Source organism: Bubalus bubalis, chromosome 20 (assembly GCF_019923935.1).
Source record: "Bubalus bubalis isolate 160015118507 breed Murrah chromosome 20, NDDB_SH_1, whole genome shotgun sequence".
NCBI classification, from domain to species: Eukaryota; Metazoa; Chordata; class Mammalia; order Artiodactyla; family Bovidae; genus Bubalus; species Bubalus bubalis.
The window spans coordinates 15602069-15626694 of record NC_059176.1 but is presented as its reverse complement, the minus strand read 5'-3'; the positions used below and the strand labels follow the sequence as shown (position 1 = coordinate 15626694).

The 24626-nt window shown below is 35.6% G+C and overlaps 1 protein-coding gene across 1 annotated transcript in view; it reads right to left on the bottom strand.

Annotated features, from left to right (window-relative positions):
- Nucleotides 1-2629: 2629 nt before the first annotated feature.
- KLHL28 (kelch like family member 28) overlaps nucleotides 2630-24626 on the bottom strand; it is a 33861-nt gene continuing 11864 nt past the window's right edge. The window contains exons 2-5 of the mRNA XM_006072772.4: nucleotides 13599-14497; nucleotides 10662-11105; nucleotides 8410-8618; nucleotides 2630-7275 (exon numbers count right to left, since the gene is read on the bottom strand). Of these exons, the coding sequence (XP_006072834.1) occupies nucleotides 7112-7275; nucleotides 8410-8618; nucleotides 10662-11105; nucleotides 13599-14497 (1716 nt within the window). The 3' untranslated portion in view covers nucleotides 2630-7111. The remainder of the gene's footprint in view (nucleotides 7276-8409; nucleotides 8619-10661; nucleotides 11106-13598; nucleotides 14498-24626) is intronic.

The following is a 24626-nucleotide window of genomic DNA, read 5'->3' as shown; positions in this document are numbered from 1 at the left end:
AGTAATTTCTGTATTATCCTTACAACTTCTTTGTAATTATTCTAAATTATGTGAAAATAATTCTATAAAAGCAAGGAGGTGTTCAATGGAACTTCATGGAGGTATCCACAGGCTTAAGATGTGTTGGTTGAAACACATACAAACATATAAAAATATATCATGAGTTTAATACTTGATCACCTTTGGAGTTGTGTAGAGCACCAATTCATTATTTTGAGAAAGGAATGAATCACATATTTCCCCCAGCTTTTCCTGTACAGACCTTATCTCAAAGTACTCAACTAAATGATGAGGAAGAGCCTTCTTTTATAGAATTCCAGCTAATAAATGCAAAAGGAATGGCAGAGATAGAAAATTACTATTTTACCACCCAATATGATGATGGATCCAGTAGTACTAACAGCTGCTAAAACCACCAGTCGAGTTTGATGGGGAACTTGATAATGAAGGCAACAGGCTGACAACTGAACCCAAACTGTGATTAATGTTAGCATCTCCTGATGTGCTGTAACCAAACATAACATGCCTCAGATACAACAGGAAGTATATGCAGCATCAACCATGCTTGCCAAAAAAAACAAATCTAAATCTAGGGTCCATAGCCATTAGTTAATGTGTAGAACATTTGCAGAATAGGACATAAGTTAAACAAAACACACAAAAAGCAATCAGTCAAATCTAGAACATGGGACAATCTACTAGACAAACAATCTCATTTATTAAGAAGTAAATGACATGAAGAGGGGGAGGAGGGCAGTGACTGGTAGGCAGAGATTAAAAATAACTTAGGGGTGTTAACTGTCAAAAGCAATGTATAAACCTTATTTAGCTCCTGACTCAACCAAGTAACAGAAAAAAAAATTCTGAGACAGTAAGGGAAATTTTAATACAGACCATACTAAATATTGGGCCTTCCAGGTGGCTTAGTGGTAAAGAATCTGCCTGCTATTGGAGAGAAGCAGATTCAGTCCCTGGGTCTGGAAGATCTTCTGGAGAAGGAAATGGCAACCCACTCCAGTATTCTTGCCTGGGAAATGTCACGGACAGAGAAGCCTGGTGGGTTACAGTCCATGAGGTCACAAGAACAGTCAGACACGACTTAGCAACTAAACAACAAATACTAAATATTATAAAAATATTAAATGTTTAAAGTGTGATTATATCAGTGGCGCTCATAGAATGAAATTTTTGAACATGTTTATCACTTCGAGATGCAGCCTCAATTATTTACCAGTTATATTGCATGTTTGGGATTCTCTTTAAAGTATTTCAGCCAAAAAAAAAAAAGTAGGGTGAAAAATGAGGAAAAGTAGGATTAACAAAATGTGCTTAATTGTTGAAGCTGGGTGATGGGTACAGGAAGATTCCATTTCTATTAAAAAGAGGGAGGAAAGAAGACATACCAGAACCGTTTCAACTGTTCTAAGCCTATCTTATCTTAACACAGAACTCAATTTTACTCCTGGCCTTCATAGTTTGGACTCTTGAAACAGTTTTTTGTATCCCATGATGAGTCTACTGCTGACTCCTACAATCTACTCATCCAAACTGAGCTGAAACTTTCACTCCCGTTCCCACACTGGCCCCAAACAAGAGAAGCATCTAGTAATTTTAGAAAGAACATTAGAGGCACTGCTAGGGCTCTGCCAGAGTGGCATTCTATTCTCCCTTACTTAAACAACAAAAGCCAAAAAAACGAAGGAAGTGTCTTTTTCATTCCTTAAGCAGACTGTAGGATATGGCTTGTTACCCCTTTACACCTTCCATTATGTCTTAAACATAACTAAACTCTAATAACTGCAGACAGATTTTCTGGGTAACATGAAAGCTATCTGTGAATGTCTTAGAATTTTGGGCTTCCCTGGTGGCTCAGACAGTAAATGCGTCTGCCTACAATGCAGAAGACCCAGGTTCAATCCCTGGGTCAGGAAGATCCCCTGGAGAAGGAAATGGCAATCCACTCCAGTACTCTTGCCTGGAAAATTCCATGGGTGGAGGAGCCTGATGGGCTACAGTCCTTTCACTTTCACTAGAATTAAAAAGCAGAATTTCAAAAGCATCCAGTCTAGAAATCTTAAATCCAACATTTTAATGTCGTCCCGAAATGAGTATTTATATATATCATCTATAATACCTTAACTACTTCAGTATGTATCTGTTTCTACTTCAAGTCTAGGAGTTGCCCTCATTAAGAATGCAGTTGAGGGATGGTTAGCTGGCCTTCTAACCAGGAAACCCATGCTCAAGGCAAATACAAATATATCTCTTACCCATAATTTGATCTGTATCCAATGTTTTGCTAATTAGTATATTAAATGTCAGGGATATTTACTGGGGAAATTAAAGTTTTAAGATACGTGGAATGTTTAAAGATATTTCCAGCCCTTGTATGCAAGGGTTATCAGAATCCATTTGTTAATCCTGCTTTGTTAATCTAAAGAGTCTAAATATGTAGTAGAAGTTAGTTTAAGACATGTTTTCATTATAACCTGCTAACAGGGATGTAAAGGAGCAGCTATCCCACACTCAACTCCCATTTTTGTGGCCACTATCTTCTGAAAAGAACCTAAGAGTTGAGCATGACAAAGTCAGCTTGGGTCAATTCACAACAATGGATACACACACACAGTCTTGTTTTTCGTATTTATTTTAAATATTTCACATTAAATGAAATTTAACCATAGTCAATACAGAGCATAACCACAATAGTACACACAAAGAACTTTAAAAATAAAAGACAAAGGAATACAACCTTCAACAAGTTAAATGCCACTTTACTCTGTAAACAAAAACAAAAGAAAACCCTGATGCTAAAAAGATACATATTCAGAGGTAAAATACATATACAAAAACATTTAAACACTAACATAATCCACAACTAGATCACATTCTTTGCAAGAGTACAAATATTAGTACTCTACATCTACAAAATTTCATAATCCTGTTAAAATCAAAACCATCTCTGGTTTATGATACAGCACAATTCATAAGGCAAAAATATAGGCATTATCATCCAGTTCTTTAATTTCACTTGTTTTTAAGGCAAACTTGGAACTTTTTGCTTAGTATTTTAAAATAAACGGGACTTACACATGATAATTTGACAAAATTAACAATAAATTATCTCTAGTTAAATATGTATACGATAAAAAGACATATGGATAACAATTTTTCTCTCTGCAGAGATGTAAACTGGATTTTTAACTCCATATTCACACCAGTAAGAAAACTTGTAAACCTACAGTATTCAAAACTTACTGTTTTCCTCACTCTTTTCAAATGTATATCAACACTGAATCAACATCCTGTAAGTGAAATCTAATATATATGCAGCCATAGAATAACTGTATCTAATTAAATCATGTCTAACTAAAGTGCTGTTTTACAAAGGAAAAAAAGGTTAAGTAGAACTGGATGTTAACTTGACATGTGACATCTTTGTAAGTTCTTAACTTTTAAACTACAGAGGTTATAGAGGTTATCACAAGTTTATTGAACTTGAAGCAGTATATTTATTGTAGAATCTGATTTTCCTGAAAATGAGCACTTAGGTGACGATACCAGAAATCCAACACCAAAACTGAAAACACACAGCATTATATTTACATATTTTTTCCTTCAAAGTCAGCCAGAGCCTTGAAAGCATAATAAATATTTTTAAAATTTTCTATAGTTCTGTATTTCTACTAGAAAATATATTATCCAATTTTAGGAAAGCTGGAGTTACATAAATATTAGTTTTTTACATAATTCTATTTTATGTCATGTCAATAAAACCTAATTGGACACTAGAAGACACAAATGTTTATACATAAATTGGATCTCTGATCACTTCTCATGATGTTGGAAATAAGGAATTAGATTCACCGTTTACCATAACAGTTACTTGGGTATAAGTCTCCCTCACTATATTTTACTCTTTGAATGGAGGCTATATTTGCTTTATATTCCTAGCTCCCATAGCATCTAGCACAGTATCTTGTATGTATAGTAGACCCTCCATATTCGTCAAGTTACCAAAATAACTTTACAAAACCTAATGCCATTCTATTACTTGATAGTACATCCTATAATGTAATATTCATTCATGTGTAAAACAATATTAGCAATAACGTGGAAATTACATAACTAAACTATCCTTTGGACTACATTAATCACTTGAGTTCTATGACTATAGTCAACAAATATTAAATGGCTAAAAAATTCCTAACAGATTAAGTCTTATCATAATTACAGAGGGCAACTGTCTTCTAGCTGATTGGATTAATTTCTATTTCCCACTGTACTTTTTTCCAAAATAGTTTAGGCAATCTTAAATAGCCTTTTCCTTTCCTTGAGTGTACAAAATTATTTCTAAAATCTTCAGTCCTGGGAATTTATACTAAAACATTTTGACCCTTTTTAACGTAAAGAAATGTGGCTTTAAATTCACAATTTGTCAGTAAAGTATTCATGATGAAACTTCTCACAAATGTAAACAAGAAGGCTCTATTCTAAGGTTATCAGCTGTCTATTCTGTTATCAGCTGTCAGGTCACGATACCTCTGGTTGTTATGACAGTAAAGTAGGTTTAGCAAGCCTAACATAAATATTTCTAAATTTGAGGGTTTTTTCTCTTCCTTTTCCCAGGTTCTTATAATTGGTTCTCTAGGATATGGCTCGTACTATTGCCCAAGATGTTTCACATTTAGTCTTCACTGAGATGAAATTTAGGTTGTTCCAAAACAATGATCAACTTATGCCTTTGGTCTAATTTACCAAATGATTATATATTTTATAATAACACGACAGTGGGAATGATATGTACAGAAAACATTGTGAAAATGAGAGGTATACTATAGATCGGTTTACAATTAAAATAAATTTCTAGTCCTTCAAATTCCCTTATCTGATGGGGAGAGGGAATTAAAAACTTGGAATAGGATGTATTTAACAACTGATTAACATTTTTAGTATTATCAAGAAAAAATTCTTTTGACTGATATAAACAGAAAGAAAGTCGAGTTGGGGATTTAAAATTACGCGCGTGATGCAATCTGTTTTCAACTGCTTTAAACTGCTTTCTTTAAATGAAATCTAGGCCAGTCACAATAGTGCACCTTGTTTCTATTCAACAGATTTATTCAAATCAATGAAAAAGTTATTGCTCTATATCATTAAGTTATTCAAACAAGCAACATAGAAAATATTCAGCCTGTCAATTTTATTAGTAGCTCTTGTTGAGTTCTTAATTAGAAAGAGACTAAAATTCACTTGCAAGGTTTTATAATCTGTGCAAATATTTATAAAGCATGAAACTACCTATATTATTAAAGATGAGTTCACATAGTTTTGTAGTATGTATTTAAATCTACAACTGGCAGTTTATGGAAGAACAAGGAAAATGGAAAACTGCCCGGCTATAAGTAGTTTTCAAGAAATAACACATATCCTAAAAATGAACCTATGTATTATCATTATAAATGGCTTCTTAACAATAGTTCAGAACATTATGGCACTTAAGAATATAGTATGAATTTTTTTTTAAGACAAATATATATTAGTTTTAAAGAGACTATGAAAGAGACAGTGGGCAGTCTTAAAAAAGAAAAACGAAAGAAAAAAATAAGGAAAACAAAATTACTACAGTACCAAAAATACAAGTACCAACACTCTAATGCAAAGTAACGTATTCAAGATTAACAGACATTTACTAAAACATGCAAAACAAAATGAATTAGTCAGTTCTTTTAAATAAGCTGTCATTTAGTTTATAGCAAACAATTTTACTTTAAAAGATCATTTCTTTAGTCAAAGGAGAACTGAATTAGAACCATTACTCAAGTAAACATCGAGTTCCAGTTTTCCTCAATAACTTTAAAATATTCAGTTACCTAAGAAATGTATAAGGTAATGCTTAACTGCCTAGTGCTTTATATTTAATGCATATATTTCTGTTTTTAAGAAGGGCATATAACATCCAGCACAACAAAAAAAAAGACAAAGTATATCTTTAAATCACTATTCAGGAACCATGAAAAGCATAACATAGGCTGCTTGAATAATTTTTGGATGTAAATATTAGTATAATCACCAACATTTTTAATAAGCACAAATGAACCAAGCTAGTAAAAATGAAAAATACTATAAAAACATGTCATGCATATTTCATATTTAACATCCAAAAGAACATGTCACAGCCTTATAACAGATCCTACAGTTAGCACCATTTTTATATCTGAACACTTTGAAAAAGCAAACAAAAGTCTTAAAAAACTAAAATTATTGTAAGGTTACATGAAAAAACTCAATGTGCACTAAGGGTGGCAACATTTGTCAAATATTTACATCAACACTGGGAAGCCTGCCGTACTTCTATAAAAAGAAATTGAAACGGATATGCGTAACTCTTTCTATCCGTGCTTAGCATAGCATAGATGGGTAACTAAATTCATCCAGCATTAACCTGCCCATATAAAAAAGGCATACACAGTAAATATCTGATTGCTTAAATAGGACTCCAAATCATGATAGTAAATGCATTTATCTTGGAAACTTATTATATCCCCAGCCCTAAAGCCATTTAGCAGGAAGAAAATCCAGGTGATTCACTATGGTGTATAATTTACAACCCTTAAAAATAGCGGGGTGGGGTGGGGTGGGGAGCAGCCCTTTGTTTAAAATGTGAAGCATCTGAGTTTATATCCAACAGACGTATCAGCGCTGTCTGGTGAGTGACTCAGTATACTCCAGCATCTAAGCATCTCTCACCATGGTGCACGACAAGGAGAAGGAAGAAAGCTAAATTTTTTTAAAAAGCAGCAAGGGTTTTTCCACATGTACACTTATGAACATAAAACTATTCTATCCCAGTATTAGGAAAAAAAAAGTGCACAATTCAGTTGGCAAGATCTTTGTTTTTTGTGGTTTTTTTTTTTTGGATTACTGATTCACTATGTAATCAAGAGCAATCAAAGCTACTTGTCAGTTCAAAGTACCCAACGAAACTTTGAGTCTTCATGCCATTTTAAGTTAAAAAGAAAGCAGTGTAGCTTTGCGGCTTCAGAAACCTGGGCATCCTCTCATGCGTCACGAGGTCCGTCACTACACTATTTCCACAAGTCCACACTAGTTAAAGTGCAGTGAGTCCAAAATTGCAGCGACAGTATATCATGCCAGCTGAATCCAGCCACGTATCTGAGATAGGGTCATATTTCTGCACGGTATTCAGATATGAAGACCCTGAGTGACCACCAACTACATAAAGGTAGTTATCAATTACTGCAGCACCAACTCCTAGGAAAGGTAGGTTAAAAAAATAGGAGGAAAAATATGTTAACCACGAAGCTGACTTCACACTAAATTCGTATTTAAATGTTTTCTTAAAATACATTTCAACAATCTATTATTCATTTTACAAGCAACAGAACAATACATGCTTACCGGAAAAAAAAAATCCCTTCACATAAAACAGCTCAAGTATTCCTTCATCTCTCCTCCCCAATCCTACTCTCCCTCTCCACCACAGTTAAGTATTAAGAATGTAGTATGTATCTTTCCACAAAGCCTTCTTCTCAATTTAAATTTCTATTTTTTAAAAAATCATTTACTTGTTTTCAAATATATTGACATTTTAAATATATATTAAACTATATAATTTATGCTTATAAATTCTACTGTATATACAGTTCTAAAAAGAACAAGGCTACTCTATTATTTTATATTTTCATTGTTTTGGGCTTTCTCACTCAATGGTACCACAGAAACTCATTATAGTAGATGACTAAAGCAGTGCATGCCATTTCCTCTTTTCAATTTCCTTTGTATGTTTATTTTTCAGGAGTTTCTTTAATCATAAATGCAAGGGATACTCCTAAAGCATTTCCACCAGTAAAATATTCCTCTTAAAATCATGTGATTTGAGTTTGGGTTCAAGGATAATTTCTTCTTTTCCTCAAAGAAGTATTTGTTTATCTTTATGCAACCTGAAGTCCAATCCTTTCCAGATCAACTGTATCTCTTGAGGAAGAGAGAACATTTGAAAGTGAACAGGCAGACCACTGATGTACAGTAAAAAAAACCCAAAAAACCAAATAGAACAATCCAAAGATACTGTGTGTGTGTAACACATAAAACAACGACATTTGTTACACGGACAAAAAGAGCTTCTATCAGATACTTTCTGTTATCAGTATTTCTCAAAATGTACTCTATAAGTTTAAAAAAATAACAATATATGCATTGGCATATTAAAATCACAGTAAAGAAATCTATATAGTTTTGTCTAATCAAGGTTGTCTGTCAAGTTCATCATAAAGGTTTTTTCTGGACAAGTCATTTACTGTTATATCCCAAGAAACTACTATTTTAAGAATATCACTATAAAAACATATTGTCCTATATGTTTAGATATTGGGACATTATTATTACCTGTTCTGGGTTCTTTCATTGGTCTGCACACAGTCCACTGATTTTGATGAGGATCGTATCTTTCAATGCTTGACAAATGTGAAACACCATTATGTCCACCCACCACGAAAATAAAGCCTAGCATGACACCCACACCAAAGTGAATCCTTTTATCTGCCATAGATGCAACCATCTCCCAGGAGTCTTTACTTGGATCGTAACGCTCCACACTGCAAACATTCACAAAAGAAAGAATTAATTCACATATTCTTTGGGTCACTCTTCCTCCTAAAGCAACTAAAACCCACCAGAGTTTTAAAAGTGCAAATGGACAGACATAAAACAAGAGCAGTTTGTTCCAAATATTTATATTTTGCTGATAAAATCGCAGGATAAAAGCTTACCTTGTAGACTGGTGCAGTAACAGCCATATCCTACTCCATTATATTGTACGAACAGTAAGGTGTGTGAAGGGCATAGAGCTTTTGAAGTCAGAAAATTTGGATTCAAGTACTAATACATACCCAAAGCTGAATAAACCCTGGCCCTACTACTTTGGATTTGTGTAACCCTAGAGAAGTCATTTCCTCTCATCTGCAAACATGGGGTAATACAACATCAAGGATTCATGTAAGAATAAAGTCCAGTGAGTATGCACGTGAAAGGACTTTGAAAATCACATACTGAACATACATGTTTCCTAAAGATACTAAGGATCTTCCACACAGCTATGAGAAGGAAAGACGGTGAGGAGGAAAAGAGGATTTTTTCTTATAGGTGAATTCACGGTGACTTACTTCAGAATAAACACTAAAGATTTCCAAACACAAACTGGTTAATCATAATAATCTGAGTCATTCAGGAGAATTCCTTCAGGATTCAGATCAAGTCATTCAGGATTTAGATCAAGTGTGCATTCCAAGAATTCTTGGCATTTCCAAACTGGATTAGGAAATTCAAATCAAATCAGAATTTCCAAAAAAGTTTCCCTGGAAAATCCCAGAAGGTCTCTAAGCCTATGCTTTGCCCTGAAGGGGTACAAAGGCAAGTGGGCTGAGCCTATTCTGGTTCTAGCCTAACTTCTCAAGAAAGCCTGAAGCATTTGAGAGTCAGTCTGGAGTTCAGAATAGGGACTAGGCTGTAGGCTAGACTAAAAGACTAAACTATAACTATTTCTGAAAGTACACCAGGATAAAAAGAGTAAGAGCAAAATCACCAAACAAGAGTCTAGTGATTAACTTGTAACAAGAACTTAAAACTTCAACAGCATTATCTCAAAATTAAAGTATGTAATCTTTTATCTTACAAATTTCTGCTAGCAGCTTTTCAAAGAACACAAATGCATGTCTGGGCTCCAGATACTTTTCCTTCAACTAAAGGAGCAACAAAAAGGAGGAAAAATTTAGTCTGCACAGAAATAAAAATTTATAGATGAAATACTATTGTGTAACTACTTTCTCAGTCTGTTAACAAACCACCACACACTCTTTCATTAAAATGCTTATAATAAAATATGTACCAGTATTACAGATAAATACTATTAGATTCCTGGTGAATTTTTAAGCAAAATTAAAAATTTTGTGGGAAAAAAAATACTATTAGAGATGGTATTTTTAGAACCTCAACTTTCAACAAAGGATCAGAATTATGATTGATTTTCCTTATAAGCAGTCACTTTATACTTTTTTCCTCATATCTATTTCTCCTTTATTAAAAGAATACTACAAAACACAGAAATTTCACATTTAAACTCTAGCACAACTCAGATACATAATGATACACATATGATTATAGAATAAGAATCCAGAAAGGCATATTTAAATAAGGTTTAAAGTTTATGATGCATTATAATACCTTAAAAGTGTATAGAAATGACACTTTTCACTTTTTTATTCTATTAAGCAGTGCAATAACAGATCATTCACATACACACACACACACTTACACATACACACACTATCCCAAATCTAAAGTGATCTAACTTCACCATATTTTCAGACTCATGAATTTTAAAATCCAGTCCATTTATACTGATGAATGAATGTAAAATTTAATAAGTGGGAACTGATTTTTAGGTGTGTATTAAATCTCCATGTAGATCAATTACAGACATACTCACACGTGGAGCAGACTAAGTCTCCCAAGTACCTATTAACATTATTTTTAAATTAGAGAAGTTCATTTATATGCACAAATCATTTAAAATCTAGAAATCACTGTTAATGATACTTTCAAAAATCCACAAGCATATGCAACTTGATTAAGTTAAATACCTGTTCATGTGGGCAGGACCATACCCTCCAATGGCATATATCATTCCATCCAACACTGCTGCAGCAAAACAACTTCTTGTCGTAGTCATGGGTGCCACAGGTTGCCATTTTCTTACTTTGGGAATATACTTCTCTACAGATTGCAAGTAAGACTGTCCATCATAACCACCCAAAGCATAAAGTTCTCCTGCAAGCACCACTACTCCAAGGGTACTTCGACTCTCATTCATTCTCTCGAGAGAAGTCCAGGTATTTGTATCAGGATTCCAGCATTCTACTGAATTTTCATGTTTTCTGATAGTGATGCCAGGACGCACGTTAGTTTCAATACCACCTATAACATACACTTTTTGGTCTAAAACGCATATTCCAAATTCATAGCGAGGAATGTTTAGGGGTGCCAAACCAATCCAAGAGTCATTCTGAGGAAAGTACATCTCCACACTAAAGAACAAGCAGACAAATGTTAACATTTAAAACATCAAAATGGCCCATAAACAATATCTGGCAAAATAGAAGATACACATATGCTCTGATACAGCTATTGCATTCTTGTGTATCTATTCTACGCAATGCCTAGACAGATAGTTTGCAAAAGGACACAGAGAAATATTTATAGCAGCACAACACAATCATCTATCAAAAGGAGAATGCATAAATGTGATGTGTCCACCCTATGACTAAGCAATTCCATTCCTAGATATGCATGCAAAAGAAATGCACATATATATATGTCCAATGATGTTCACAGTAGCATTATTTTTAATAATCAAAAACTGAAAATAATCCAGATTTTTCATCAATTATAAAATGGATAAGTAAACTGTGCATATCTTGTAAGAAAATACTATATAGCAATGAAAACGAACAAACTACAACTACACGCACCAGCAGTGAACCTCACACATACAATGTTTAGGGAAACAGGCCAAATTGATTCTGTAATATGGTTTCATTTCCATCAAATTCAAAAGCATTTCTAATCTCTAGATTAGAAATGAGGATAGCAGTTACCTTCAGAGAGGACAGGGGGGGACCTTAAGGGTGGCTTCTGAGTGTTGGTTATATTCTTTTCGTGAAATGGTTTGTAATGCTTACTTGGTGATAACTCATTGAGCTGTATACTTGGGATTTGTGAACTTTTCTATATACGTGGAACATTTCAACTAATTTTTATAGTTAACATATTCATTACAGAAAGAAAATGTTATATTATGTCCATCTACTATAATGGAGAAGGCAAGGAGAAGACAATGGCAACCCATTCCAGTACTCTTGCCTGGGAAATCCCATGGACGGAGGAGCCTGGTAGGCTACAGTCCATGGGGTCGCAAAGAGTCGGACTCGACTGAGTGACTTCACTTTCACTATACTATCATATACCAATAAAACTCAATGAACTATTTCCTCATGCAATCTCAATTTTATAAACTTTCTGTTCAATGAGAAAACACATCCTTAAAGAATATATATGGTATTACTGCATTTATATATAAAAACTTACAAAGCCTAACTATATATTGGGGCACATATGTGGCAAAATTACAACAAAATGCAAAAGAATAATCCATTAAAAATTCAGAATAGTAGTTACTTCTGGGGGAGAGAAGGAGATGGTATCCAGGAGGGGCATGAGGGAACTTTAAAGGTATTGTTAGCCCAACCTCAACAATACCAGTTTTAAACCACAATTAAAATGTACACCAAGACTTTTTAAAAGATAAAGAACCCACCAACTGACTTTGATTAAAAAAACAACAGTCTCCTCTTATTGGAGGAAACTCATTCTACTAAATGTCTGGAAATATTTTAGAATATTAAAGAAATATATTAAACATAAACATTTTCATAAAGCAATCTCAGTTAAGAGAAAAGCAAAGGTAACATCCAGCTATATTTTCAATGTACAAAAGTTATCTGTGTAACACAACACTGTTAATCAACTATATCTAATATAAAATAAAAAACAGACTAAAGTTACCAGTGGAATGCTCTAAATCATGATTGCTATGGGTCTAATTCAACCCACCAGCTACTTTTGTAAACACAGTTTTATTGGAACCCAGCCATTTCATTTGTTTATGTATTGTCTATGGCCACTCTTGTACCACAATGACAGACTTAGGTAGTTACACAGACCATATGCCCACAAAGTTTGAAATATTTACTATTTGGCTGGCTCTTCACAGAAAAAGTCTGACAACTCCTATTTAAGTTATTAGAAAAGAAAGCACTTTTTTACTACTGTTGTTAAAAAATATTTACATGAAGAAAATAAATTGCATGGAAATTCCAAACTTCTATTAGTATCCTATTTTTTATTTCCTTAGTGGTTATTCTGATTAATTGTACTCATTCAGACACATTCTTGTCCCAGTCTGCCTTCATCACAGATTCTTAGCTCTCTTCTTTAGCATTGTCTGATATAGCTAGCAATAATAAATCCTCTCTGACCTAGTCCGACTCAAAGATGTAAAGATTTCATAAAGGGAAAAAAAGGGCATAAAATGGTAGAAAAGTTCACGAGTAAGTAGGATGGATAAAATTTTTGCACTGGGAGGGAGGAGGGGTTAATTGAGAGTATTACAGAGAATGGACAACAATCTGATTAAAACAGACAGATAAGTGTTTTAAGAAGAAGAGAAAAAAATCAAAAAGAAGCAAAGAAAGTAAACAGGAAAATAAAACTATTTTAAAAATATAAAAAAATCAGCAAATTTTAAGAGTATACAATCTATTAGTGTGTGTTGTGCTAAGTCGCTTCAGTTGTGTCCAACTCTTTGCAATGCCATGGACCATAGCCCCCCAGGCTCCTCTGTCCATGGGATTTTCTAGGCAAGAATACTGGAGTGGCTTGCCATTTCCTCCTCCAGGGGATCTTCGCGACCCAGGGATCAAACCCACGTCACATCTATCCTTTAAAAGCCTTATATTTACCTATCTAAACAGGCAAACAGTCCAGATTTTCCTCCTACTGCACAAAGTACTTTGGGAGCACAGCGAGGTCGTGTCATCAAGACTGTCTGATGAGACAGTCTGTGTTCCGGCATAAAGTGGTACTTCAGAGCTTCATTCAAAAGATGTTTACAAGTGCGATCATCACGAATAAGATGATTTGCTTCATATAATCTAGTGAGAAACTTAACACTGAGCAACGGTAATCGCACACTGTTAAGTAGCTGAGCTAAGTACTTCTGGCGTTCTTGGACATCATACTTGATCCAAGACTCGAGTGCATAAAAAACAGTCTCTTCAGTAGCTACATTCAAACAGTCATTGGAAACGATTTCATCCAAATCAGCATGAGTGAGCTCAAAAAACTCTTCAGTCTGGCAAACAGCTTCAAAATTCTGGCATATGTATTTAGTGGCTGCCAAATAAAGGTCATGGCAACCATACGTCTCTGCAAAACGAGAAATTCCAATACAATTACCAGGATCAAGTTGGCTTTCAAGAAATGCACAACATTCTTTCAGGACAAGTTTTATCTGCAGTAGGTTTGCTGCTGGAAGGAGAGATTCAACTGTGTCTTGTGAAATAAAAACAGTCCCTGTATAGGCATATTCCACAATGGCCTGGAGAGCAGTCTCATCTATGCACTGAAACTCAACTTCACTGTTCTCTTTTTCAGAGAGGTTTCCAGTGAACATAGCTTTGAAATACGGGCTGATGCTGGCAAGTACCACTTTGTGAGCATGAATTTTAACATCACCTACTCGAAGAATGATGTCACAGAGTTCGTGATGTTGACGAAGAAGATTCAAGCCTTGTAGAAGTTGTTCAGAATGTAAGTGGGTTAAGTTAGCAAGCATGTAGGTCGGGGATGTGTGGTCCATCTACAGAAAAACAAAAGGCAAGGACAGTTATTTTGAAATAACCTATTTCAAAATAACCTTACAAATGATTCCTTTTTCAAGTAGCACAAAATAAATGAGATTTGTTGTTTATCTGCATGTTTGTTGGTTTTTAAATACCTTATACTACATACTAGACAGAGGCTTTTAGAGTTATTAATAGAAAGGATGTTAACAATCATTCAACTCCGTTATTACAGATATTAGGAAACAGAGGCTCCAAAATGATACAAGTCTCTTGACATGGACTTTTGAATCAGAACTCTGCCAACTCTTCTGTTTCCCTTCATTAGATTCAAGTCTGAGCTATCCCTGAAATAAAACACAATAGTGAAGAAAAAAAAAAAAAAACTGCTTAAAGGAAAATTAATTTTGAAACAATGCTTGTAGTTATTTGGCTATTTTTCTCAATAATGATATCAATGTCTGTCAATCTAATCAACAGATACTTTAACTGAAAGGCAATTTCATGTTAACTCACATACTTTACCCAGAGATTCAATAATTATTTAGAAAAGGCATGCTGAATTTATAAAGATACCACTACTGTCAACTGATTCGATGACAACAAAAAATTAATGTGAACACAGTCTGGTATTCTATAAGGGCAATAAGGCTCACTTACTGATCTAGACCATACCTACTCAACTCCTGATACATCTGGATCATACCCACTCCATCTACTTAACACCCTGTGCTTCTGGAAGATGAAAAAGAATAAAAATAGAAAAGAAGAGAAAAGATGAGACCGGAAAGATGAATAAAAAGTGAGAGGCATTAAGAACTGGGGTATGTTGAATAACTGCTCTGGCAAAAGACATCCCCAACCTAATCCCTGGAAGCTTTGAATGGCACTTTACATGGCAAAAAAAAAAAAAAAAAGGACTGTACAGACATGATTGAGGATTTTGAGATGGTGAGATTATCCTGGATTATCCAAGTACAATCACATTTACTTTATAAGAAGGCAGAAGGAGATCTGACACAGACAGAAGAAAAGAAGGTAATCTGACCACAGAGGCAGAGACTGGAGGGATGCAGTCACAAACCAATTAACACTGGCAGCCACCAGAAGCTGGAAGAGGTGAAGCACGCATTCTCCCCTGGAACCTCCAGAGGGCGCACAGCCCTGCCAACACCTTATTTCAGGCCAGCGTTACTAATTTCAGACTTTTGGCCTCTGTGACTGTAAGAGAATAAAGTTCTGTTATTTTAAGCAACTGAGTTTGTGGTAATTTGTCATAGCAGCCATAAGAAATTAATACACCAACACTTCAGAAGGGCTCATAGCAGCTGTTTAGAATAGATGAAAAGGATCGTAAGGCATCTACACGATACGAACTGTTTCTTTCCTATCTCATTCACTCTTCAAACACAAGTTTCAGGGATAATAATAATAATCTTAAAAAAGCAGAAGATTAGCTCCTATTTTAAAAGTATTATCAAATAAATTACAAAATTCTGAACATTAGTAAATAATATGAATGTTGGTAGGCTGGGGAGAATCTAACACTTCATTCCTGGGGCATTTTTAAGTGAAAATACTCAAATATTAAAACTTTGATCTTCACTAAGAATGTCATCATTTCACATTTGTTTCATCTGAATTTTATATATGTGAAAAATTTTTGTTAACATGACATTATAACTGATATCACCAACCTCTACTTCTGATCTCTCCAAATAATCCTATATACATCTAACAGAATAATTCTCAATCAGGGTACAGACAAGTCTCAAGAAACTTGTTGGTTTTCCAGTAGGTACTTTATTCCAGAACAGAATATTTTAAGAAAACAGCAACCAGAAGGCATATGTTTAGATCTGGATCTGTTCTTTTTACTTACTATAGTACTGACCTCTTAAACTTATTTAACTTCTTTTTTAAGCCTTCATTTAATAGAAAAAAACTAGTTAATTATCTAGACTAAAAAGAAAAAAATGAACAACAGGAAAGGTGAGTAGACATACAAAATAAACAATAGAACTAGAAAGTGGTCCTGGCTACTTCACATCATTGACTTTATCTTACCTTCAATTTCCTTATCAAAGTGAGATCATAATATTAATAATGCATGAATGCATGCTAAGTCACTTCAATCGTGTCCAACTCTTTAAGACCCTATGGACTGTAGCCCACTACGCTCCTCTGTCCATGGGATTCTCAAGAATACTGAGTGGGTTGCCATGTTCTTCTTTAGGAGATCTTCCTGGCCCAGAGATTGAACCGACATCTCTTAAGTCTCCTGGCAAAGGCACGCAGGTTTCTTTACCACTAGCAGAACCTGGGAAGTCCAATGTTAATAATACCTGAACTATACATACCTCACAGTTTTTGAGGATCAAATTAGATAATGTACATGAAAACACAACAGACTGTAAGAATGATGAGTACAGGATACTATGGTGAGGCAACAGAAATGTAACAGTATTAGTGAAGAACATGGCCCTTGGAAATACAAGATAATGAGTTTTAGTCCTAACTGGCTCATATACTGTTATATGGAATTGGTACATTACTTAATCCAAGTATTAATTCTGTCATCCATAAAATAAGAATACAACCATATTTCGAAGGTTACATGAAAATGGCTTTATAAAGTTTCAGTTCAGTTCAGTTCAGTCGCTCAGTCGTGTCCGATTCTTTGTGACCCCATGAATCGCAGCACACCAGGCGTCCCTGTCCATCACCAACTCCTGGAGTTCACTCAAACTCATGTGCATCAAGTCGGTGATGCCATCCAGACATCTCATCCTGTCATCCCCTTCTCCTCCTGCCCCTAATCCCTCCGAGCATCAAGGTCTTTTCCAAAGAGTCAAGTCTTCGCATGAGGTGGCCAAAGTACTGGAGTTTCAGCTTTAGCCATCAGTCCTTCCAATGAACACCCAGGAATGATCTCCTTTAGGATGGACTGGTTGGATCTCCTTGCAGTCCAAAGGACTCTCAAGAGTCTTCTCCAAGACCACACTTCAAAAGCATCAATTCTTCAGCACTCAGCTTTCTTCACAGTCCAACTCTCACATCCATACATGACCACTGGAAAAACCATAGCCTTGACTAGACGGATCTTTGTTGGCAAAATAATGTCTCTGCTTTTGAATATGCTAACTAGGTTGGTCATAACTTTCCTTCCAAGGAGTAAGCGTCTTTTAATTACATGGCTGCAGTCACCATCTGCAGTGATTTTGGAGCCCAGAAAAATAAAGTCTCTCACTGCTTCCACTGTTTGCCCATCTATTTCCCATGAAGTGATGGGACCAGATGCCATGATCTTCGTTTTCTGAATGCTGAGCTTTAAGCCAACTTTTTCACTCTCCTCTTTCACTTTCATCAAGAAGCTTTTTAGTTCCTCTTCACTTTCTGCCATAAAGGTGGTGTCATCTGCGTATCTGAGGTTATTGATATTTCTCCTGGCAATCTTGATTCCAGCTTGTGCTTCTTCCAGCCCAGCGTTTCTCATGATGTACTCTGCATAGAAGTTAAATAAGCAGGGTGACAATATACAGCCTTGACATACTCCTTTTCCTATTTGGAACCAGTCTATTGTTCCATGTCCAGTTCTAACTGTTGCTTCCTGACCTGCATACAGGTTTCTCAAAAGGCAGGTCAGGTGGTCTGGGATTCCCATCTCTTTCAGAATCTTCCACAGTTTATTGTGATCCACACAGTCAAAGACTTCGGAGTAGTCAATAAAGCAGAAATAGAAGTTTTTCTGGAACTCTGTTGCTTTTCCCATGATCCAGCGGATGTTGGCAATTTGATCTCTGGTTCCTCTGCCTTTTCTAAAACCAGCTTGAACATCTGGAAGTTCACGGTTCACGTATTGCTAAAGCCTGGCTTGGAGAATTCTGAGCATTACTTTACTAGCGTCTGAGATGAGTGTAATTGTGCGGTAGTTTGAGCATTCTTTGGCATTGCCTTTCTTTGGGATTGGAATGAAAACTGAATTTTTGCAGTCCTGTGTGGCACTGCTGAGTTTTCCAAATTTGCTGGCATATTGAGTGCAGCACTTTCACAGCATCATCTTTCAGGATTTAAAAGAGCTCAACTGGAATTCCATCACCTCCACTAGCTTTGTTCATAGTGATGCTTTCTAAGGCCCACTTGATTTCACATTCCAGGATGTCTGGCTCTAGGTGGGTGATCACACCATCGTGATTATCTTGGCTGTGAAGATCCTTTTTGTACAGTTCTTCTGTGTATTCCTGCCACCTCTTCTTAATATCGTCTGCTTCTGTTAGGTCCATACCATTTCTGTCCTTTATCGAGCCCATCTTTGCATGAAATGTTCCCTTGGTATCTCTAATTTTCTTGAAGAGATCTCTAGTCTTTCCCATTCTCTTGTTTTCCTCTATTTCTTTGCATTGGTCGCTGAGGAAGCCTTTCTTATCTCTCCTTGCTATTCTTTGAAACTCTGCATTCAGATGCTTATATCTTTCCTTTTCTCCTTTGCTTTTCACTTCTCTTCTTTTCACAGCCATTTGTAAGACCTCCCCAGACAGCCATTTTGCTTTTTTGCATTTCTTTTCCATGGGGATGGTCTTGATCCCTGTTTCCCATACAATTTCACGAACCTCCGTCCATAGTTCATCAGGCAGTCTATCTATCAGATCTAGTCCCTTAAATCTATTTCTTACTTCCACTGTATAATCATAAGGGATCCGATTTAGGTCATACCTGGATGGTCTAGTGGTTTTCCCTACTTTCTTCAATTTAAGTCTGAATTTGGCAATAAGGAGTTCATGATCTGAGCCACAGTCAGATCCTGGTCTTGTTTTTGCTGACTGTATAGAGCTTCTCCATCTTTGGCTGCAAAGAATATAATCAATCTGATTTCGGTGTTGACTATCTGGTGATGTCCATATGTAGAGTCTTCTCTTGTGTTGTTGGAAAAGGGTGTTTGTTATGACCAGGGTGTTCTCTTGGCAAAACTCTATTAGCCTTTGCCCTGCTTCATTCCACATTCCTAGGCCAAATATGCCTGTTATCCCAGGTGTTTCTTGACTTCCTACTTTTGCATTCCAGTCCCCTATAATGAAAAGGACATCTTTTTTGGGTGTTAGTTCTTTTTTTTTTTTTTTTTGGGGGGGGGAGTGTTCTAAAAGGTCTTGTAGGTCTTCAAAGAACTGTTCCAACTTCAGCTTCTTCAGCATTACTGGCTGGGGCATAGGCTTGGATTACCATGATATTGAATGGTTTGCCTTGGAAACAAACAGAGATCATTCTGTTGTTTTTGAGATTGCATCCAAGTACTGCATTTCAGACTCTTTTGTTGACCATGAGGGCTACTCCATTTCTTCTAAGGGATTCCTGCCCACAGTAGTAGATATAATGGTCATCTGAGTTAAATTCACCCATTCCAGTCCATTTTAGTTCGCTGATTCCTAGAATGTCAACGTTCACTCTTGCTTCCAATTTGCCTTGATTCATGGACCTAACATTCCATATTCCTATGCAATATTGCTCTTTACAGCATCGGACCTTGCTTCTATCACCAGTCGCATCCACAACTGGGTACTGTTTTCGCTTTGGCTCCATCCTTTCATTCTTTCTGGGAGTTATTTGTCCACTGATCTCCAGTAGCATATTGGGCACCTACCGACCTAAGTTCCTGAAAACCTGAAGTGCTATGAATACAGCACTTGTCTCATTCTCTTCTCATGATCCTCACTTTTACCAGTTTCATTCTTTCCATAATGACCTTTCACTCCAATAAAGCTCATGTAATTACAACAGCTCAATATAAGTATTTTCTTACCATTTGCCAGATTTTGTCTATAAACTTTCTCCTCTCCCATCTTCTATCCAATTCCAATTTTGAAAAGGCTAGGTCACAATTAATTTCATCTTAAAGTCTATAAACATTTAGGTACTCAATTCCTTTACATGCAATTAATTAAAAATGGTGTTTTGTGAAACATATCCCTCTCTACTCTCATTTGTCTGATTTAACAAGGAGATGTTATTCAGAATGAAAAGTGAGCAACAAACAGGAAACTGAATGATACAGAAAATAAGAGTATGAAAAAGGACACCTGTTTAATACAATGAGACAAGAAAGGGAAATAAAAGGTATATTGATTGGAAAGAAAGAAACAAAACTATCTTTGTTGGCAGATGACATGACTGTCTATGTAGAAAACCCAAAACAAAACCCACCCTCCCCCCCCCCCAACGCTGCAACTAGGAAGCAATTATAGCAAGTTTGCAAGATACAAGGTTAATATACAAAAGTCAATTACTTTTCTATAAAGCATCAATGAACAAGTAAAAGTTGAAATTTAAAACATATTATCATTTACATAACACCTAAAAATTGAAATACTTATATATAAATCTAACAAAATATGTAGAAGATCTATATGAGAAAAAGTATAAAATTCTAATAAAAGAAAGCAAAGAACTAAATAAATGGAGAGAGATTCCATGTTCATGGATAAGACTCTCAACATTATCAAGATGTCGATTCTTCCTGACTTGCACTACGGATTCAACGTAATCCCAATCAAAATTCTAGCAAGTTATTTTGTGGATGGTGAAAACTGATTCTAAAGTTTTCACAGAGAGACAAAATACCCGGAATAGCCAACTCAATATTGAAAAAGAAGAATAAAGTCAAATGACTCATACTACCCAATTTCAAGCATTATTATAAAGCTATAGTAATGAAGACAGAATGGCACCAGTGAAAGTGCAGACAAATAGACCAGTGGAACAGAGTGTCTAGAAATAGACCCACATAAACACAGTTAACTGATCTTTAACAAAGCAAGAAAGGCAATACAATGGAGGTCTTTTCAACAAATGGAGGTGGAATGGATATCCACAAATAAAAAAATGAAACTGCACACAGTCCTTACTTATATCCTTCAGAAAAATTAACTCAAAACGGATTACAGACCTAAATGTAAAATGCAAAACTATAAAACACTTAGAAGATAACACGAGTAAATTCTAGATGACCTTGGGTATGGCAATGATTATTTTTAGAGATGACACCAAGGCACAATCCATACAAGAAAGAATGGTAAGCTGGACATCCCTATTAAAAACAAAACAAACACATATACATTCACTCACGCACAAAAAACCCACAAAAACTTCTACTTTGGGAAAAACTTGTCAAGAGAATAAGAAGACAAGCCACACACTGGGGGAAAATATCTGTAGAAAACCACAACTGATAAAGAACTATTATTCAATTAAACAAAGAACTTTTAAAATTAAACAATAAGAAAATTAACAACCTGATTAAGAAATGGATTAAAGACCTTAACAGACACCTCACCAGAAAAGATACAGATAGTAAGCAGATGAAATGATGTCAGGGGTCATCAGGAAATTGCATATTAAGACAACAATGAAATACTACCTCACACCTATTAGAATGGTTAAAACCCAGAACCCTGAGAACACCCAACGTGAGGGACAATATGGGGCAAAAGGAACTTTCATTCATGGCTAGTGGGAATCCAAAATTGTACAGCAACTCTGGAAGACACTTTGATAGCTTCTTATAAAACTAACCTGTATGGTTTTATAAGTGACTTCCCTGGTGGCTCAGACGGTAGAGCGTCTGCCTACAATGCAGGAGACCTGGGTTCAATCCCTGGGTCGGGAAGATCTTCTGGAAAAGGAAATGGCAACCCATTCCAGTATTCTTGCCTGGAAAATCCCATGGTCGGAAGAGCTTGGTAGGCTACAGTCCATGGGGTTGCCAAGAGTCGGACACGACTGAGCGACTTCACTTTCTTTTCTTTCTTATAAAACTAAACATAGTCTTACCATACAATCCTGCATTTGCCTTCCTATTTACCCAAATGAACTGAAAATTTATGTCCACACAAAAACTTGCACGTGGATGTTTATAGCAACTTTATTTTGAAGTGCCAATACTTGGAAGCAACCAAGGTGTCCTTCAGGAGGTGAATGGGTAACTATTAAACTATGCTACACGAATACCACAGAATATTATTCAGTGCTAAAAGAAATGGGCTGTCGAGCTCCTAAAGACATAGAGGAAATGTCTTATCAAGTAAAAGAAGCCAACTGACAATGCTATACGCTGCAAGAGTCCAATTATATGATATTCTGGAAAAGGTAAAAGTATAAAGACAGTAAAAATATCAATGGTTGCTAGGGGTTTTGGGGAGGGAAGATGAATAGGCAAAGCACTCAGGACCTTTAGGGCAGTGAAATTACTCTATATAACACTATAATGGTAGATGTGTATCATTATACACCTGTCCCAACCCACAGAATATACAACACTGAGAATGAACCCTAAGGTGAATTATGGACTTCGGGGGATAATGTGTCAATATAAGTTCACCTATTGAAACAAACGCACCACTACGGTGGGGGACATGGATGATGGGGGAAGGTATGCACGTGCTGGTGAAGGGTGGAAATGGGAAACCTCTGTACGCTCCTTAATTTTGCTGTGAACCTAAAACTGTACTTAAATCTTTTAAAAAGTAAATCAAGCAAGAAAAATAGGAGATCTAGCTACTTTATAAGTTCATACCTCTCCCAGACCAAATAATTATGTCCTACGATATTTAAAAGAACTTCTGAATGAGACTCCTGAATCACTGCCAGTGCCACAAGACTCAAGACTATTTTAAAAAATAAGACAATTTCTAGTAACATCTTGGAAAGGATAATGTTAATTTTAGATAACACTATAAAACAAGTTATTAAAGAGTTGATTTGTGAATACTGAGATGATGATGCAGTGATTTCTAACACTAGGATGGACGAACTAACAGAAGATGTGTCACAGATGAATCTTGGGGTTTCTTTTTATGTATTTGGAAGACTTGCAGATCAGAAAAATACATGATATTTAAAGACACGATTTTGAGAACAAAACCAGAAGTATAATAAGCTAGTTCAGTTAGCTAAACTAGCATGTGGTTGGATAACCACACTACAGTATACTACTTAATGGAATGAGGTCTACCTGGAGGGAGGTTTCTGCTGGTATGGTGTAAGGCCAAGATGAAGATACTGGGGGCAGGCCCTTTAGCTCTGCAGATGATACAAAGCTGCAGAGGACAACAAATACATCAGCCAGTAAAACATGTATCCAAAAAGACCTGACATCTAACAAGAAGAAATTTAAGAGGGATAAATGTTAAAATTCTATAGTGGATTCCAGAACAACTATACAAGTATAGAATAAGAGAGAAAAGACTCACCAGTTGGATGCGAATCTTAGGGAGGTTTAATGTGCATTGATAGAACTATAATACATAGAACTAGAGAGGAGACATTCCACTTGGCTCTCCAAATGTCAGACCATATCTGGAATACAGATTTGGGGTACCATCCTTTAAAAGGAATAAGCAAAGTAAAACAGCTGATGAAGAGAAGAACTTCAAGACACGTATTATGAGTATGGAGTCCTTTAAAAAAAAAAAAGGAAATCTGAGAGCTGTGTGAAAAACCAAAGGGTGAAAGTTACTCAATAACAATAATACAGAATTGTTTTGAGGATTAAATGTGTTTATATATATGAAGGGCTTAGAATAGTGTCTATCATTTAGTAAGCTTGTGATAAATATTATTTTATTCATTATTAAGCCATTACTAGTGATTTTTTTTTTTTTTTTTACATTGTCCTTTTTAGAGGTACTCTGCTTTTTACGTTGTACCATCTCTTACTATTGGGTAAATCTACTTGGTACCACTGACATCTTGGACTACATAAAGTATTAAAGAATTATTGATTCTCAAAATAAGTTAATAAGTTATTGGTTAGAGCCATTTTTAGTGTAAGAAGAAATCATACAGTAATAGATCAAAAATTAAACTAATTTTTGTGTACCCAATTGAAGACTGGCAAATTACCATTAACATAATATGAAAGTTTAACACAATACTGATTTGTAAATAAACACATATATGTACACATGCAACACACACAAACACACGTTTGGGTAAATATGACACATATCCAAATATGCAGGACGGTACGATTTTAAGAAACTGGGCTCTGGAAATCAGGCCCCTTGGGTTGTCTGTGCTATTTCAATAGCGATGTGACCTTAGGAAAGTGATCTTAAAGTCTCAGTTTCCTCATCTGTAAAGCACACACAAAATGGT